Raw genomic sequence first — 18222 nt, forward strand, 5'->3', positions numbered from 1 at the left:
TACACACATATAAACCAATTAAAAATAAACTAAGATGAATGTACAAAATGTTTAACAATTTTTTTCAATCAATTTGACCCCTTAAAAACAATTTTAACAGATTCATAAAAGAACGGCCCGTAGAAAACACAATCATTCGAGGCCTCTAGGGCTGCTCTGCGACTTTTAGTTTCGGAGGAGATAGAGTTTGAAAATATGGAAACAGGCAGACAGACCGACAGACAGACAGACATATAACAGTTTATATATTAGATGTATGAAATTATATATAATTTCATTAAATGTACAAAGCCGAAACTGTGTCATTCAAAGCTGGTGACGTTACCACTGTACCAACGTGACACTCATATGAACTGATTAAAAATAAATAAAGACGAATGTACAAAATGTTTAACGTTTTTTTTAATTTTGACCCATTTTTGACCCCTTAAAAACTATTTTAAATGGCTAAGGACCCATAAAAGGCTGCTGCAAAGAAGGTGGGATCCCTCTACCGTGCTAGAAAACTACTTACGCCTGAAAGTATCCTGTACCTCTTAAGGCCACCATTCGCCCATATATGGAGTACTGCTGTCAATTGGGGGCCGGTGCATCAGCTGCTTGTCTCTCACTCCTGGACAGGGTTCAAAAGAGAGTCGCCAACCTGATAAATCATGAACTGTCATCTAAGCTTCAGCCTCTGTCCCATCGACGAAATGTTGCATCCCTCTGCCTTTTCTACATGTACTTTTATGGTGAATGCTCTGACGAACTACAAGCACTTGTACCTCCTCGACGTGACTACCCTTGACAAACTTGACAAGCAACTAAGTCCCACCCCTTCAAAGTAGAGATCTCTAGATGTAAGAGAGCCTTCTACTCCAGTCATTTCTTCCCCAGAACCGCTAGACTTTGGAATTCCCTTCCGGGTCCCTGCTTCCCCAACTGTACTGTCATGCAGAAGTTCAAGTGTAACGTGAACCGACATCTTGCTGCCCAACTCCCTATATAGTACCCCTGTCACTTATGTCCCCGATAGTAGCCCCCTACTTTAAAGTGGCACTGTGCCTTGTTTGGGGTGAAAATTGATTGAAAAAAAAGAACGGTTTGTAAAAAATCCAATCGTATGAGGCCCCAAATGCCGCTCTGCGACTTGGAGACAGACAGATAGACAATCATATAGCCGTTTTTGTATTAGATTGAAACAAAAAATAAATACTTATATTAATACACAAGTATAAAGATTCTGGTACCTGAGCAGAAAGAAAGTATCCACTGCGAAGGGCGCAGCTAACACAGCCTGGAAGGTGAAACGCTGATATAAATCAATTCCATCGACAATATTTTCTGGAAAATAAAATAAAACGAATTTCTAGAGAATTTGGTGTTAGATTCGTGCGGTTGTAATTTTTACATTTGTAGCAGTTTTTTCGGTCAATTTTTACGACGTGCCACAGGCGCATTATAAGCACCTCAACCTCTAGGTGTATCAGAAGCCACCATTAAAAATGCGTGATAAGAACTTGAATAATTCAACATACTATCTTTCCAAGCTTATAACTACTTGAAAAATGTAATTCAAACCCTATTTTTTTTTCAATTGAATAAAAATAATAGGTTTAATAGCAAATTATGCAATATTTTTTTTTTAATCGGTTTTCTTTAAAGAAGATTTAAAAGAAAATCAACGAAATTTTACTTACTTCGATTATAATATACATATATATATATAAATTAGAAAAAAATCATTAGCCTATAAAAAATACTATTCAATGGGTAATTCCATTCTTCATTGTTAAGAATTTATCCATATTTATACTTATATTCCATGTCCTTTTTAAATAAAATATTTTTTTAAACAGGGATTCAAAAAAAAACACGCTAACTCAGATGTTTTTCACTGTTCAAATAAAGCCGTTCTTAACATGGGGAGGTTGAGCTAACCTCCCCATGTTAAGAACGGCTTTCGGAATAAACACCCTCCACCTCGAAAACCGTTCTTAACATGGGGAGGTTGGCTTTTTTATTGCATTTTTTCACAAAACGAGGCAAACAAAACAAAGAAAAAAAAATTATTCAATTTTGCAGAATAAAAACTCCTTATTTTAAGGGAGGCATCTCTATTTTAGTAAGAATTGTGAGGAAAAAAATGAATTATTTCTTCAACTATTTTATTTAATGTGACAAAGTTATATAATACTAGCATGGGTGGCCGGCGTTGCCCGGGTGTTTGGAGGTGTATGCTGAGTAAAAAAAAAAAAGGTCAATATTTTTAAACTTTGACCCCTATTATGACCCCTTAACATTTATTGTTTTGGGCTCAAATCAAATTATTAAGTGAGATCCATGTCCAAGGAACCTATATCTAAAATTTCAAGTGTTTAGACCCAAAATTGTCGAAGGAGTTTAGTAGAGTTCTCAAGAGTCAAATCGTTGAACTTCTACCCCTTAACAGCCAAATTTCCGGCCGAAAACCGATCACCTAGATTTTTCCAAATCTCAGTACCCTGTATATCTAATTTCGAGTCGGTAGACTAAAAATTAACAGAATTATTGCGTAGGGAAATGTACACAGACACATAGACGGACAGACACACACACAGATACGTTCACTTTTATATATAGACTTTTATATATATAGATTAATTTCCCAAATTATATTTGCATATTATCTGAACTCAAAATTTTTTTTTCTTCTAAAGTATGCATTACTTCTAGCTAAAATTAATACATAACCCTTTCAATTTTATAAAAGTTGCATTATAACAAAACAATAACACAGACGTCACGTGGGAGGTACAATTTCTGTATTTGATTGTAATGGACAATTTCTAAGTTCACACAAGATAGGATGCTACATGCCCAAGACAAATCAACGTGTAATCAAATGAAAATTTCTAAGTCCAAACAAGAGGGGACGTTGGTATAGGTAGATAAGAATCCTAAAGACCAAGTCATCTCAACGTGTATTCAATTGAAAATTTCTAAGTCCAAACAAGAGGGGACGTTGGTATAGGTAGATGAGAATCCTATAGACCAAGTCATCTCAACGTGTATTCAATTGAAAATTTCTAAGTCCAAACAAGAGGGGACGTTGGTATAGGTAGATGAGAATCCTATAGACCAAGTCATCTCAACGTGTATTCAATTGAAAATTTCTAAGTCCAAACAAGAGGGGACGTTGGTATAGGTAGATGAGAATCCTATAGACCAAGTCATCTCAACGTGTATTCAATTGAAAATTTCTAAGTCCAAACAAGAGGGGATGTTGGTATAGGTAGATGAGAATCCTTTAGACCAAGTCATCTCAACGTGTATTCAATTGAAAATTTCTAAGTCCAAACAAGAGGGGACGTTGGTATAGGTAGATGAGAATCCTATAGACCAAGTCATCTCAACGTGTATTCAATTGAAAATTTCTAAGTCCAAACAAGAGGGGACGTTGGTATAGGTAGATGAGAATCCTATAGACCAAGTCATCTCAACGTGTATTCAATTGAAAATTTCTAAGTCCAAACAAGAGGGGACGTTGGTATAGGTAGATAAGAATCCTATAGACCAAGTCATCTCAACGTGTATTCAATTGAAAATTTCTAAGTCCAAACAAGAGGGGACGTTGGTATAGGTAGATAAGAATCCTGTAGACCAAGTCATCTCAACGTGTATTCAATTGAAAATTTCTAAGTCCAAACAAGAGGGGACGTTGGTATAGGTAGATAAGAATCCTAAAGACCAAGTCATCTCAACGTGTATTCAATTGAAAATTTCTAAGTCCAAACAAGAGGGGACGTTGGTATAGGTAGATAAGAATCCTAAAGACCAAGTCATCTCAACGTGTATTCAATTGAAAATTTTTAAGTCCAAACAAGAGGGGACGTTGGTATAGGTAGATGAGAATCCTATAGACCAAGTTATCTCAACGTGTATTCAATTGAAAATTTCTAAGTCCAAACAAGAGGGGACGTTGGTATAGGTAGATAAGAATCCTAAAGACCAAGTCATCTCAACGTGTATTCAATTGAAAATTTCTAAGTCCAAACAAGAGGGGACGTTGGTATAGGTAAATGAGAATCCTATAGACCAACTCATCTCAACGTGTATTCAATTGAAAATTTCTAAGTCCAAACAAGAGGGGACGTTGGTATAGGTAGATAAGAATCCTAAAGACCAAGTCATCTCAACGTGTATTCAATTGAAAATTTTTAAGTCCAAACAAGAGGGGACGTTGGTATAGGTAGATGAGAATCCTATAGACCAAGTTATCTCAACGTGTATTCAATTGAAAATTTCTAAGTCCAAACAAGAGGGGACGTTGGTATAGGTAGATAAGAATCCTAAAGACCAAGTCATCTCAACGTGTATTCAATTGAAAATTTCTAAGTCCAAACAAGAGGGGACGTTGGTATAGGTAGATAAGAATCCTAAAGACCAAGTCATCTCAACGTGTATTCAATTGAAAATTTCTAAGTCCAAACAAGAGGGGACGTTGGTATAGGTAGATGAGAATCCTATAGACCAAGTTATCTCAACGTGTATTCAATTGAAAATTTCTAAGTCCAAACAAGAGGGGACGTTGGTATAGGTAGATAAGAATCCTAAAGACCAAGTCATCTCAACGTGTATTCAATTGAAAATTTCTAAGTCCAAACAAGAGGGGACGTTGGTATAGGTAGATAAGAATCCTAAAGACCAAGTCATCTCAACGTGTATTCAATTGAAAATTTTTAAGTCCAAACAAGAGGGGACGTTGGTATAGGTAGATGAGAATCCTATAGACCAAGTTATCTCAACGTGTATTCAATTGAAAATTTCTAAGTCCAAACAAGAGGGGACGTTGGTATAGGTAGATAAGAATCCTAAAGACCAAGTCATCTCAACGTGTATTCAATTGAAAATTTCTAAGTCCAAGCAAGAGGGGACGTTGGTATAGGTAGATAAGAATCCTAAAGACCAAGTCATCTCAACGTGTATTCAATTGAAAATTTCTAAGTCCAAACAAGAGGGGATGTGGATATAGGTAAATGAGAATCCTATAGACCAAGTCAAGTCAACGTGTATTCAATTGAAAATTTCTAAGTCCAAACAAGAGGGGACGTTGATATAGGTAGATAAGAATCCGTAAGACCAAGTCATCTCAACGTGTATTCAATTGAAAATTTCTAAGTCCAAGCAAGAGGGGACGTTGGTATAGGTAGATAAGAATCCGTAAGACCAAGTCATCTCAACGTGTATTCAATTGAAAATTTCTAAGTCCAAACAAGAGGGGACGTTGATATAGGTAGATAAGAATCCGTAAGACCAAGTCATCTCAACGTGTATTCAATTGAAAATTTCTAAGTCCAAGCAAGAGGGGACGTTGGTATAGGTAGATAAGAATCCTAAAGACCAAGTCATCTCAACGTGTATTCAATTGAAAATTTCTAAGTCCAAACAAGAGGGGACGTTGGTATAGGTAGATAAGAATCCTATAGACCAAGTCATCTCAACGTGTATTCAATTGAAAATTTCTAAGTCCAAACAAGAGGGGACGTTGATATAGGTAGATAAGAATCCTAAAGACCAAGTAATCTCAACGTGTATTCAATTGAAAATTTCTAAGTCCAAGCAAGAGGGGACGTTGGTATAGGTAGATAAGAATCCTAAAGACCAAGTCATCTCAACGTGTATTCAATTGAAAATTTCTAAGTCCAAGCAAGAGGGGACGTTGGTATAGGTAGATAAGAATCCTAAAGACCAAGTCATCTCAACGTGTATTCAATTGAAAATTTCTAAGTCCAAGCAAGAGGGGACGTTGGTATAGGTAGATAAGAATCCTGTAGACCAAGTTATCTCAACGTGTATTCAATTGAAAATTTCTAAGTCCAAGCAAGAGGGGACGTTGGTATAGGTAGATAAGAATCCGTAAGACCAAGTCATCTCAACGTGTATTCAATTGAAAATTTCTAAGTCCAAGCAAGAGGGGACGTTGGTATAGGTAGATAAGAATCCGTAAGACCAAGTCATCTCAACGTGTATTCAATTGAAAATTTCTAAGTCCAAACAAGAGGGGACGTTGGTATAGGTAGATAAGAATCCTATAGACCAAGTCATCTCAACGTGTATTCAATTGAAAATTTCTAAGTCCAAACAAGAGGGGACGTTGGTATAGGTAGATAAGAATCCTAAAGACCAAGTAATCTCAACGTGTATTCAATTGAAAATTTCTAAGTCCAAGCAAGAGGGGACGTTGGTATAGGTAGATAAGAATCCTAAAGACCAAGTCATCTCAACGTGTATTCAATTGAAAATTTCTAAGTCCAAGCAAGAGGGGACGTTGGTATAGGTAGATAAGAATCCTAAAGACCAAGTAATCTCAACGTGTATTCAATTGAAAATTTCTAAGTCCAAACAAGAGGGGACGTTGGTATAGGTAGATAAGAATCCTAAAGACCAAGTCATCTCAACGTGTATTCAATTGAAAATTTCTAAGTCAAAACAAGAGGGGACGTTGGTATAGGTAGATAAGAATCCTGTAGACCAAGTCATCTCAACGTGTATTCAATTGAAAATTTCTAAGTCCAAGCAAGAGGGGACGTTGGTATAGGTAGATAAGAATCCTAAAGACCAAGTCATCTCAACGTGTATTCAATTGAAAATTTCTAAGTCCAAGCAAGAGGGGACGTTGGTATAGGTAGATAAGAATACTGTAGACCAAGTCATCTCAACGTGTATTCAATTGAAAATTTCTAAGTCCAAGCAAGAGGGGACGTTGGTATAGGTAGATAAGAATCCTAAAGACCAAGTCATCTCAACGTGTATTCAATTGAAAATTTCTAAGTCAAAACAAGAGGGGACGTTGGTATAGGTAGATAAGAATCCTAAAGACCAAGTCATCTCAACGTGTATTCAATTGAAAATTTCTAAGTCCAAACAAGAGGGGACGTTGGTATAGGTAGATGAGAATCCTAAAGACCAAGTCATCTCAACGTGTATTCAATTGAAAATTTCTATGTCCAAACAAGAGGGGACGTTGGTATAGGTAGATAAGAATCCTAAAGACCAAGTCATCTCAACGTGTATTCAATTGAAAATTTCTAAGTCCAAACAAGAGGGGACGTTGGTATAGGTAGATAAGAATCCTAAAGACCAAGTAATCTCAACGTGTATTCAATTGAAAATTTCTATGTCCAAACAAGAGGGGACGTTGGTATAGGTAGATAAGAATCCTAAAGACCAAGTCATCTCAACGTGTATTCAATTGAAAATTTCTAAGTCCAAGCAAGAGGGGACGTTGGTATAGGTAGATAAGAATCCTGTAGACCAAGTCATCTCAACGTGTATTCAATTGAAAATTTCTAAGTCCAAGCAAGAGGGGACGTTGGTATAGGTAGATAAGAATCCTAAAAACCAAGTCATCTCAACGTGTATTCAATTGAAAATTTCTAAGTCAAAACAAGAGGGGACGTTGGTATAGGTAGATAAGAATCCTAAAGACCAAGTCATCTCAACGTGTATTCAATTGAAAATTTCTAAGTCCAAACAAGAGGGGACGTTGGTATAGGTAGATAAGAATCCTAAAGACCAAGTCATCTCAACGTGTATTCAATTGAAAATTTCTAAGTTAAAACAAGAGGGGACGTTGGTATAGGTAGATAAGAATCCTAAAGACCAAGTCATCTCAACGTGTATTCAATTGAAAATTTCTAAGTCCAAACAAGAGGGGACGTTGGTATAGGTAGATGAGAATCCTAAAGACCAAGTCATCTCAACGTGTATTCAATTGAAAATTTCTATGTCCAAACAAGAGGGGACGTTGGTATAGGTAGATAAGAATCCTAAAGACCAAGTCATCTCAACGTGTATTCAATTGAAAATTTCTAAGTCCAAACAAGAGGGGACGTTGGTATAGGTAGATAAGAATCCTAAAGACCAAGTCATCTCAACGTGTATTCAATTGAAAATTTCTAAGTCCAAACAAGAGGGGACGTTGGTATAGGTAGATGAGAATCCTAAAGACCAAGTAATCTCAACGTGTATTCAATTGAAAATTTCTATGTCCAAACAAGAGGGGACGTTGGTATAGGTAGATAAGAATCCTAAAGACCAAGTAATCTCAACGTGTATTCAATTGAAAATTTCTATGTCCAAACAAGAGGGGACGTTGGTATAGGTAGATAAGAATCCTAAAGACCAAGTAATCTCAACGTGTATTCAATTGAAAATTTCTAAGTCCAAGCAAGAGGGGACGTTGGTATAGGTAGATAAGAATCCTAAAGACCAAGTAATCTCAACGTGTATTCAATTGAAAATTTCTAAGTCCAAGCAAGAGGGGACGTTGGTATAGGTAGATAAGAATCCTAAAGACCAAGTCATCTCAACGTGTATTCAATTGAAAATTTCTAAGTCCAAGCAAGAGGGGACGTTGGTATAGGTAGATAAGAATCCTAAAGACCAAGTAATCTCAACGTGTATTCAATTGAAAATTTCTATGTCCAAACAAGAGGGGACGTTGGTATAGGTAGATAAGAATCCTAAAGACCAAGTAATCTCAACGTGTATTCAATTGAAAATTTCTAAGTCCAAGCAAGAGGGGACGTTGGTATAGGTAGATAAGAATCCTAAAGACCAAGTCATCTCAACGTGTATTCAATTGAAAATTTCTAAGTCCAAGCAAGAGGGGACGTTGGTATAGGTAGATAAGAATCCTAAAGACCAAGTAATCTCAACGTGTATTCAATTGAAAATTTCTATGTCCAAACAAGAGGGGACGTTGGTATAGGTAGATAAGAATCCTAAAGACCAAGTAATCTCAACGTGTATTCAATTGAAAATTTCTAAGTCCAAGCAAGAGGGGACGTTGGTATAGGTAGATAAGAATCCTAAAGACCAAGTCATCTCAACGTGTATTCAATTGAAAATTTCTAAGTCCAAGCAAGAGGGGACGTTGGTATAGGTAGATAAGAATCCTAAAGACCAAGTAATCTCAACGTGTATTCAATTGAAAATTTCTATGTCCAAACAAGAGGGGACGTTGGTATAGGTAGATAAGAATCCTAAAGACCAAGTCATCTCAACGTGTATTCAATTGAAAATTTCTAAGTCAAAGCAAGAGGGGACGTTGGTATAGGTAGATAAGAATCCTAAAGACCAAGTCATCTCAACGTGTATTCAATTGAAAATTTCTAAGTCCAAACAAGAGGGGATGTGGATATAGGTAAATGAGAATCCTATAGACCAAGTCAAGTCAACGTGTATTCAATTGAAAATTTCTAAGTCCAAACAAGAGGGGACGTTGATATAGGTAGATAAGAATCCGTAAGACCAAGTCATCTCAACGTGTATTCAATTGAAAATTTCTAAGTCCAAGCAAGAGGGGACGTTGGTATAGGTAGATAAGAATCCGTAAGACCAAGTCATCTCAACGTGTATTCAATTGAAAATTTCTAAGTCCAAACAAGAGGGGACGTTGATATAGGTAGATAAGAATCCGTAAGACCAAGTCATCTCAACGTGTATTCAATTGAAAATTTCTAAGTCCAAGCAAGAGGGGACGTTGGTATAGGTAGATAAGAATCCTAAAGACCAAGTCATCTCAACGTGTATTCAATTGAAAATTTCTAAGTCCAAACAAGAGGGGACGTTGGTATAGGTAGATAAGAATCCTATAGACCAAGTCATCTCAACGTGTATTCAATTGAAAATTTCTAAGTCCAAACAAGAGGGGACGTTGGTATAGGTAGATAAGAATCCTAAAGACCAAGTAATCTCAACGTGTATTCAATTGAAAATTTCTAAGTCCAAGCAAGAGGGGACGTTGGTATAGGTAGATAAGAATCCTAAAGACCAAGTCATCTCAACGTGTATTCAATTGAAAATTTCTAAGTCCAAGCAAGAGGGGACGTTGGTATAGGTAGATAAGAATCCTAAAGACCAAGTCATCTCAACGTGTATTCAATTGAAAATTTCTAAGTCCAAGCAAGAGGGGACGTTGGTATAGGTAGATAAGAATCCTGTAGACCAAGTTATCTCAACGTGTATTCAATTGAAAATTTCTAAGTCCAAGCAAGAGGGGACGTTGGTATAGGTAGATAAGAATCCGTAAGACCAAGTCATCTCAACGTGTATTCAATTGAAAATTTCTAAGTCCAAGCAAGAGGGGACGTTGGTATAGGTAGATAAGAATCCGTAAGACCAAGTCATCTCAACGTGTATTCAATTGAAAATTTCTAAGTCCAAACAAGAGGGGACGTTGGTATAGGTAGATAAGAATCCTATAGACCAAGTCATCTCAACGTGTATTCAATTGAAAATTTCTAAGTCCAAACAAGAGGGGACGTTGGTATAGGTAGATAAGAATCCTAAAGACCAAGTAATCTCAACGTGTATTCAATTGAAAATTTCTAAGTCCAAGCAAGAGGGGACGTTGGTATAGGTAGATAAGAATCCTAAAGACCAAGTCATCTCAACGTGTATTCAATTGAAAATTTCTAAGTCCAAGCAAGAGGGGACGTTGGTATAGGTAGATAAGAATCCTAAAGACCAAGTAATCTCAACGTGTATTCAATTGAAAATTTCTAAGTCCAAACAAGAGGGGACGTTGGTATAGGTAGATAAGAATCCTAAAGACCAAGTCATCTCAACGTGTATTCAATTGAAAATTTCTAAGTCAAAACAAGAGGGGACGTTGGTATAGGTAGATAAGAATCCTGTAGACCAAGTCATCTCAACGTGTATTCAATTGAAAATTTCTAAGTCCAAGCAAGAGGGGACGTTGGTATAGGTAGATAAGAATCCTAAAGACCAAGTCATCTCAACGTGTATTCAATTGAAAATTTCTAAGTCCAAGCAAGAGGGGACGTTGGTATAGGTAGATAAGAATACTGTAGACCAAGTCATCTCAACGTGTATTCAATTGAAAATTTCTAAGTCCAAGCAAGAGGGGACGTTGGTATAGGTAGATAAGAATCCTAAAGACCAAGTCATCTCAACGTGTATTCAATTGAAAATTTCTAAGTCAAAACAAGAGGGGACGTTGGTATAGGTAGATAAGAATCCTAAAGACCAAGTCATCTCAACGTGTATTCAATTGAAAATTTCTAAGTCCAAACAAGAGGGGACGTTGGTATAGGTAGATGAGAATCCTAAAGACCAAGTCATCTCAACGTGTATTCAATTGAAAATTTCTATGTCCAAACAAGAGGGGACGTTGGTATAGGTAGATAAGAATCCTAAAGACCAAGTCATCTCAACGTGTATTCAATTGAAAATTTCTAAGTCCAAACAAGAGGGGACGTTGGTATAGGTAGATAAGAATCCTAAAGACCAAGTAATCTCAACGTGTATTCAATTGAAAATTTCTATGTCCAAACAAGAGGGGACGTTGGTATAGGTAGATAAGAATCCTAAAGACCAAGTCATCTCAACGTGTATTCAATTGAAAATTTCTAAGTCCAAGCAAGAGGGGACGTTGGTATAGGTAGATAAGAATCCTGTAGACCAAGTCATCTCAACGTGTATTCAATTGAAAATTTCTAAGTCCAAGCAAGAGGGGACGTTGGTATAGGTAGATAAGAATCCTAAAAACCAAGTCATCTCAACGTGTATTCAATTGAAAATTTCTAAGTCAAAACAAGAGGGGACGTTGGTATAGGTAGATAAGAATCCTAAAGACCAAGTCATCTCAACGTGTATTCAATTGAAAATTTCTAAGTCCAAACAAGAGGGGACGTTGGTATAGGTAGATAAGAATCCTAAAGACCAAGTCATCTCAACGTGTATTCAATTGAAAATTTCTAAGTTAAAACAAGAGGGGACGTTGGTATAGGTAGATAAGAATCCTAAAGACCAAGTCATCTCAACGTGTATTCAATTGAAAATTTCTAAGTCCAAACAAGAGGGGACGTTGGTATAGGTAGATGAGAATCCTAAAGACCAAGTCATCTCAACGTGTATTCAATTGAAAATTTCTATGTCCAAACAAGAGGGGACGTTGGTATAGGTAGATAAGAATCCTAAAGACCAAGTCATCTCAACGTGTATTCAATTGAAAATTTCTAAGTCCAAACAAGAGGGGACGTTGGTATAGGTAGATAAGAATCCTAAAGACCAAGTCATCTCAACGTGTATTCAATTGAAAATTTCTAAGTCCAAACAAGAGGGGACGTTGGTATAGGTAGATGAGAATCCTAAAGACCAAGTAATCTCAACGTGTATTCAATTGAAAATTTCTATGTCCAAACAAGAGGGGACGTTGGTATAGGTAGATAAGAATCCTAAAGACCAAGTAATCTCAACGTGTATTCAATTGAAAATTTCTATGTCCAAACAAGAGGGGACGTTGGTATAGGTAGATAAGAATCCTAAAGACCAAGTAATCTCAACGTGTATTCAATTGAAAATTTCTAAGTCCAAGCAAGAGGGGACGTTGGTATAGGTAGATAAGAATCCTAAAGACCAAGTAATCTCAACGTGTATTCAATTGAAAATTTCTAAGTCCAAGCAAGAGGGGACGTTGGTATAGGTAGATAAGAATCCTAAAGACCAAGTCATCTCAACGTGTATTCAATTGAAAATTTCTAAGTCCAAGCAAGAGGGGACGTTGGTATAGGTAGATAAGAATCCTAAAGACCAAGTAATCTCAACGTGTATTCAATTGAAAATTTCTATGTCCAAACAAGAGGGGACGTTGGTATAGGTAGATAAGAATCCTAAAGACCAAGTAATCTCAACGTGTATTCAATTGAAAATTTCTAAGTCCAAGCAAGAGGGGACGTTGGTATAGGTAGATAAGAATCCTAAAGACCAAGTCATCTCAACGTGTATTCAATTGAAAATTTCTAAGTCCAAGCAAGAGGGGACGTTGGTATAGGTAGATAAGAATCCTAAAGACCAAGTAATCTCAACGTGTATTCAATTGAAAATTTCTATGTCCAAACAAGAGGGGACGTTGGTATAGGTAGATAAGAATCCTAAAGACCAAGTAATCTCAACGTGTATTCAATTGAAAATTTCTAAGTCCAAGCAAGAGGGGACGTTGGTATAGGTAGATAAGAATCCTAAAGACCAAGTCATCTCAACGTGTATTCAATTGAAAATTTCTAAGTCCAAGCAAGAGGGGACGTTGGTATAGGTAGATAAGAATCCTAAAGACCAAGTAATCTCAACGTGTATTCAATTGAAAATTTCTATGTCCAAACAAGAGGGGACGTTGGTATAGGTAGATAAGAATCCTAAAGACCAAGTAATCTCAACGTGTATTCAATTGAAAATTTCTAAGTCCAAGCAAGAGGGGACGTTGGTATAGGTAGATAAGAATCCTAAAGACCAAGTAATCTCAACGTGTATTCAATTGAAAATTTCTAAGTCCAAGCAAGAGGGGACGTTGGTATAGGTAGATAAGAATCCTAAAGACCAAGTAATCTCAACGTGTATTCAATTGAAAATTTCTAAGTCCAAACAAGAGGGGACGTTGGTATAGGTAGATAAGAATCCTAAAGACCAAGTCATCTCAACGTGTATTCAATTGAAAATTTCTAAGTCCAAGCAAGAGGGGACGTTGGTATAGGTAGATAAGAATCCTAAAGACCAAGTAATCTCAACGTGTATTCAATTGAAAATTTCTAAGTCCAAACAAGAGGGGACGTTGGTATAGGTAGATAAGAATCCTAAAGACCAAGTAATCTCAACGTGTATTCAATTGAAAATTTCTATGTCCAAACAAGAGGGGACGTTGGTATAGGTAGATAAGAATCCTAAAGACCAAGTCATCTCAACGTGTATTCAATTGAAAATTTCTAAGTCCAAGCAAGAGGGGACGTTGGTATAGGTAGATAAGAATCCTAAAGACCAAGTCATCTCAACGTGTATTCAATTGAAAATTTCTAAGTCCAAACAAGAGGGGACGATGGTATAGGTAGATGAGAATCCTAAAGACCAAGTAATCTCAACGTGTATTCAATTGAAAATTTCTATGTCCAAACAAGAGGGGACGTTGGTATAGGTAGATAAGAATCCTAAAGACCAAGTAATCTCAACGTGTATTCAATTGAAAATTTCTATGTCCAAACAAGAGGGGACGTTGGTATAGGTAGATAAGAATCCTAAAGACCAAGTAATCTCAACGTGTATTCAATTGAAAATTTCTAAGTCCAAGCAAGAGGGGACGTTGGTATAGGTAGATAAGAATCCTTAAGACCAAGTAATCTCAACGTGTATTCAATTGAAAATTTCTAAGTCCAAGCAAGAGGGGACGTTGGTATAGGTAGATAAGAATCCTAAAGACCAAGTAATCTCAACGTGTATTCAATTGAAAATTTCTAAGTCAAAACAAGAGGGGACGTTGGTATAGGTAGATGAGAATCCTAAAGACCAAGTCATCTCAACGTGTATTCAATTGAAAATTTCTAAGTCAAAACAAGAGGGGACGTTGGTATAGGTAGATAAGAATCCTAAAGACCAAGTCATCTCAACGTGTATTCAATTGAAAATTTCTAAGTCAAAACAAGAGGGGACGTTGGTATAGGTAGATAAGAATCCTAAAGACCAAGTCATCTCAACGTGTATTCAATTGAAAATTTCTAAGTCAAAACAAGAGGGGACGTTGGTATAGGTAGATAAGAATCCTAAAGACCAAGTCATCTCAACGTGTATTCAATTGAAAATTTCTAAGTCCAAACAAGAGGGGACGTTGGTATAGGTAGATGAGAATCCTAAAGACCAAGTCATCTCAACGTGTATTCAATTGAAAATTTCTAAGTCCAAACAAGAGGGGACGTTGGTATAGGTAGATAAGAATCCTAAAGACCAAGTAATCTCAACGTGTATTCAATTGAAAATTTCTATGTCCAAACAAGAGGGGACGTTGGTATAGGTAGATAAGAATCCTAAAGACCAAGTCATCTCAACGTGTATTCAATTGAAAATTTCTAAGTCCAAACAAGAGGGGACGTTGGTATAGGTAGATAAGAATCCTAAAGACCAAGTCATCTCAACGTGTATTCAATTGAAAATTTCTAAGTCCAAACAAGAGGGGACGTTGGTATAGGTAGATAAGAATCCTAAAGACCAAGTCATCTCAACGTGTATTCAATTGAAAATTTCTAAGTCCAAACAAGAGGGGACGTTGGTATAGGTAGATAAGAATCCTAAAGACCAAGTCATCTCAACGTGTATTCAATTGAAAATTTCTAAGTCCAAACAAGAGGGGACGTTGGTATAGGTAGATAAGAATCCTAAAGACCAAGTAATCTCAACGTGTATTCAATTGAAAATTTCTAAGTCCAAGCAAGAGGGGACGTTGGTATAGGTAGATAAGAATCCTAAAGACCAAGTCATCTCAACGTGTATTCAATTGAAAATTTCTAAGTCCAAGCAAGAGGGGACGTTGGTATAGGTAGATAAGAATCCTAAAGACCAAGTCATCTCAACGTGTATTCAATTGAAAATTTCTAAGTCCAAGCAAGAGGGGACGTTGGTATAGGTAGATAAGAATCCTGTAGACCAAGTCATCTCAACGTGTATTCAATTGAAAATTTCTAAGTCCAAGCAAGAGGGGACGTTGGTATAGGTAGATAAGAATCCGTAAGACCAAGTCATCTCAACGTGTATTCAATTGAAAATTTCTAAGTCCAAGCAAGAGGGGACGTTGGTATAGGTAGATAAGAATCCGTAAGACCAAGTCATCTCAACGTGTATTCAATTGAAAATTTCTAAGTCCAAACAAGAGGGGACGTTGGTATAGGTAGATAAGAATCCTATAGACCAAGTCATCTCAACGTGTATTCAATTGAAAATTTCTAAGTCCAAACAAGAGGGGACGTTGGTATAGGTAGATAAGAATCCTAAAGACCAAGTAATCTCAACGTGTATTCAATTGAAAATTTCTAAGTCCAAGCAAGAGGGGACGTTGGTATAGGTAGATAAGAATCCTAAAGACCAAGTCATCTCAACGTGTATTCAATTGAAAATTTCTAAGTCCAAGCAAGAGGGGACGTTGGTATAGGTAGATAAGAATCCTAAAGACCAAGTAATCTCAACGTGTATTCAATTGAAAATTTCTAAGTCCAAACAAGAGGGGACGTTGGTATAGGTAGATAAGAATCCTAAAGACCAAGTCATCTCAACGTGTATTCAATTGAAAATTTCTAAGTCAAAACAAGAGGGGACGTTGGTATAGGTAGATAAGAATCCTGTAGACCAAGTCATCTCAACGTGTATTCAATTGAAAATTTCTAAGTCCAAGCAAGAGGGGACGTTGGTATAGGTAGATAAGAATCCTAAAGACCAAGTCATCTCAACGTGTATTCAATTGAAAATTTCTAAGTCCAAGCAAGAGGGGACGTTGGTATAGGTAGATAAGAATACTGTAGACCAAGTCATCTCAACGTGTATTCAATTGAAAATTTCTAAGTCCAAGCAAGAGGGGACGTTGGTATAGGTAGATAAGAATCCTAAAGACCAAGTCATCTCAACGTGTATTCAATTGAAAATTTCTAAGTCAAAACAAGAGGGGACGTTGGTATAGGTAGATAAGAATCCTAAAGACCAAGTCATCTCAACGTGTATTCAATTGAAAATTTCTAAGTCCAAACAAGAGGGGACGTTGGTATAGGTAGATGAGAATCCTAAAGACCAAGTCATCTCAACGTGTATTCAATTGAAAATTTCTATGTCCAAACAAGAGGGGACGTTGGTATAGGTAGATAAGAATCCTAAAGTCCAAGTCATCTCAACGTGTATTCAATTGAAAATTTCTAAGTCCAAACAAGAGGGGACGTTGGTATAGGTAGATAAGAATCCTAAAGACCAAGTAATCTCAACGTGTATTCAATTGAAAATTTCTATGTCCAAACAAGAGGGGACGTTGGTATAGGTAGATAAGAATCCTAAAGACCAAGTCATCTCAACGTGTATTCAATTGAAAATTTCTAAGTCCAAGCAAGAGGGGACGTTGGTATAGGTAGATAAGAATCCTGTAGACCAAGTCATCTCAACGTGTATTCAATTGAAAATTTCTAAGTCCAAGCAAGAGGGGACGTTGGTATAGGTAGATAAGAATCCTAAAAACCAAGTCATCTCAACGTGTATTCAATTGAAAATTTCTAAGTCAAAACAAGAGGGGACGTTGGTATAGGTAGATAAGAATCCTAAAGACCAAGTCATCTCAACGTGTATTCAATTGAAAATTTCTAAGTCCAAACAAGAGGGGACGTTGGTATAGGTAGATAAGAATCCTAAAGACCAAGTCATCTCAACGTGTATTCAATTGAAAATTTCTAAGTTAAAACAAGAGGGGACGTTGGTATAGGTAGATAAGAATCCTAAAGACCAAGTCATCTCAACGTGTATTCAATTGAAAATTTCTAAGTCCAAACAAGAGGGGACGTTGGTATAGGTAGATGAGAATCCTAAAGACCAAGTCATCTCAACGTGTATTCAATTGAAAATTTCTATGTCCAAACAAGAGGGGACGTTGGTATAGGTAGATAAGAATCCTAAAGACCAAGTCATCTCAACGTGTATTCAATTGAAAATTTCTAAGTCCAAACAAGAGGGGACGTTGGTATAGGTAGATAAGAATCCTAAAGACCAAGTCATCTCAACGTGTATTCAATTGAAAATTTCTAAGTCCAAACAAGAGGGGACGTTGGTATAGGTAGATGAGAATCCTAAAGACCAAGTAATCTCAACGTGTATTCAATTGAAAATTTCTATGTCCAAACAAGAGGGGACGTTGGTATAGGTAGATAAGAATCCTAAAGACCAAGTAATCTCAACGTGTATTCAATTGAAAATTTCTATGTCCAAACAAGAGGGGACGTTGGTATAGGTAGATAAGAATCCTAAAGACCAAGTAATCTCAACGTGTATTCAATTGAAAATTTCTAAGTCCAAGCAAGAGGGGACGTTGGTATAGGTAGATAAGAATCCTAAAGACCAAGTAATCTCAACGTGTATTCAATTGAAAATTTCTAAGTCCAAGCAAGAGGGGACGTTGGTATAGGTAGATAAGAATCCTAAAGACCAAGTCATCTCAACGTGTATTCAATTGAAAATTTCTAAGTCCAAGCAAGAGGGGACGTTGGTATAGGTAGATAAGAATCCTAAAGACCAAGTAATCTCAACGTGTATTCAATTGAAAATTTCTATGTCCAAACAAGAGGGGACGTTGGTATAGGTAGATAAGAATCCTAAAGACCAAGTAATCTCAACGTGTATTCAATTGAAAATTTCTAAGTCCAAGCAAGAGGGGACGTTGGTATAGGT

At 36.7% G+C, this 18222-nt stretch overlaps 1 protein-coding gene across 1 annotated transcript in view; it reads right to left on the reverse strand.

Moving 5' to 3' along the window:
• LOC145270194 (nose resistant to fluoxetine protein 6-like) overlaps positions 1–18222 on the reverse strand; it is a 67959-nt gene that overhangs the window by 12084 nt on the left and 37653 nt on the right. The window contains exon 9 of the mRNA XM_080125824.1: positions 1233–1351. Coding sequence (XP_079981950.1) covers positions 1233–1351 — 119 coding nt within the window. The remainder of the gene's footprint in view (positions 1–1232; positions 1352–18222) is intronic.

The sequence above is a fragment of the Euprymna scolopes genome, chromosome 46 (assembly GCF_053919585.1).
Source record: "Euprymna scolopes isolate OS-2025 chromosome 46, ASM5391958v1, whole genome shotgun sequence".
Taxonomy (NCBI): domain Eukaryota; kingdom Metazoa; phylum Mollusca; class Cephalopoda; order Sepiida; family Sepiolidae; genus Euprymna; species Euprymna scolopes.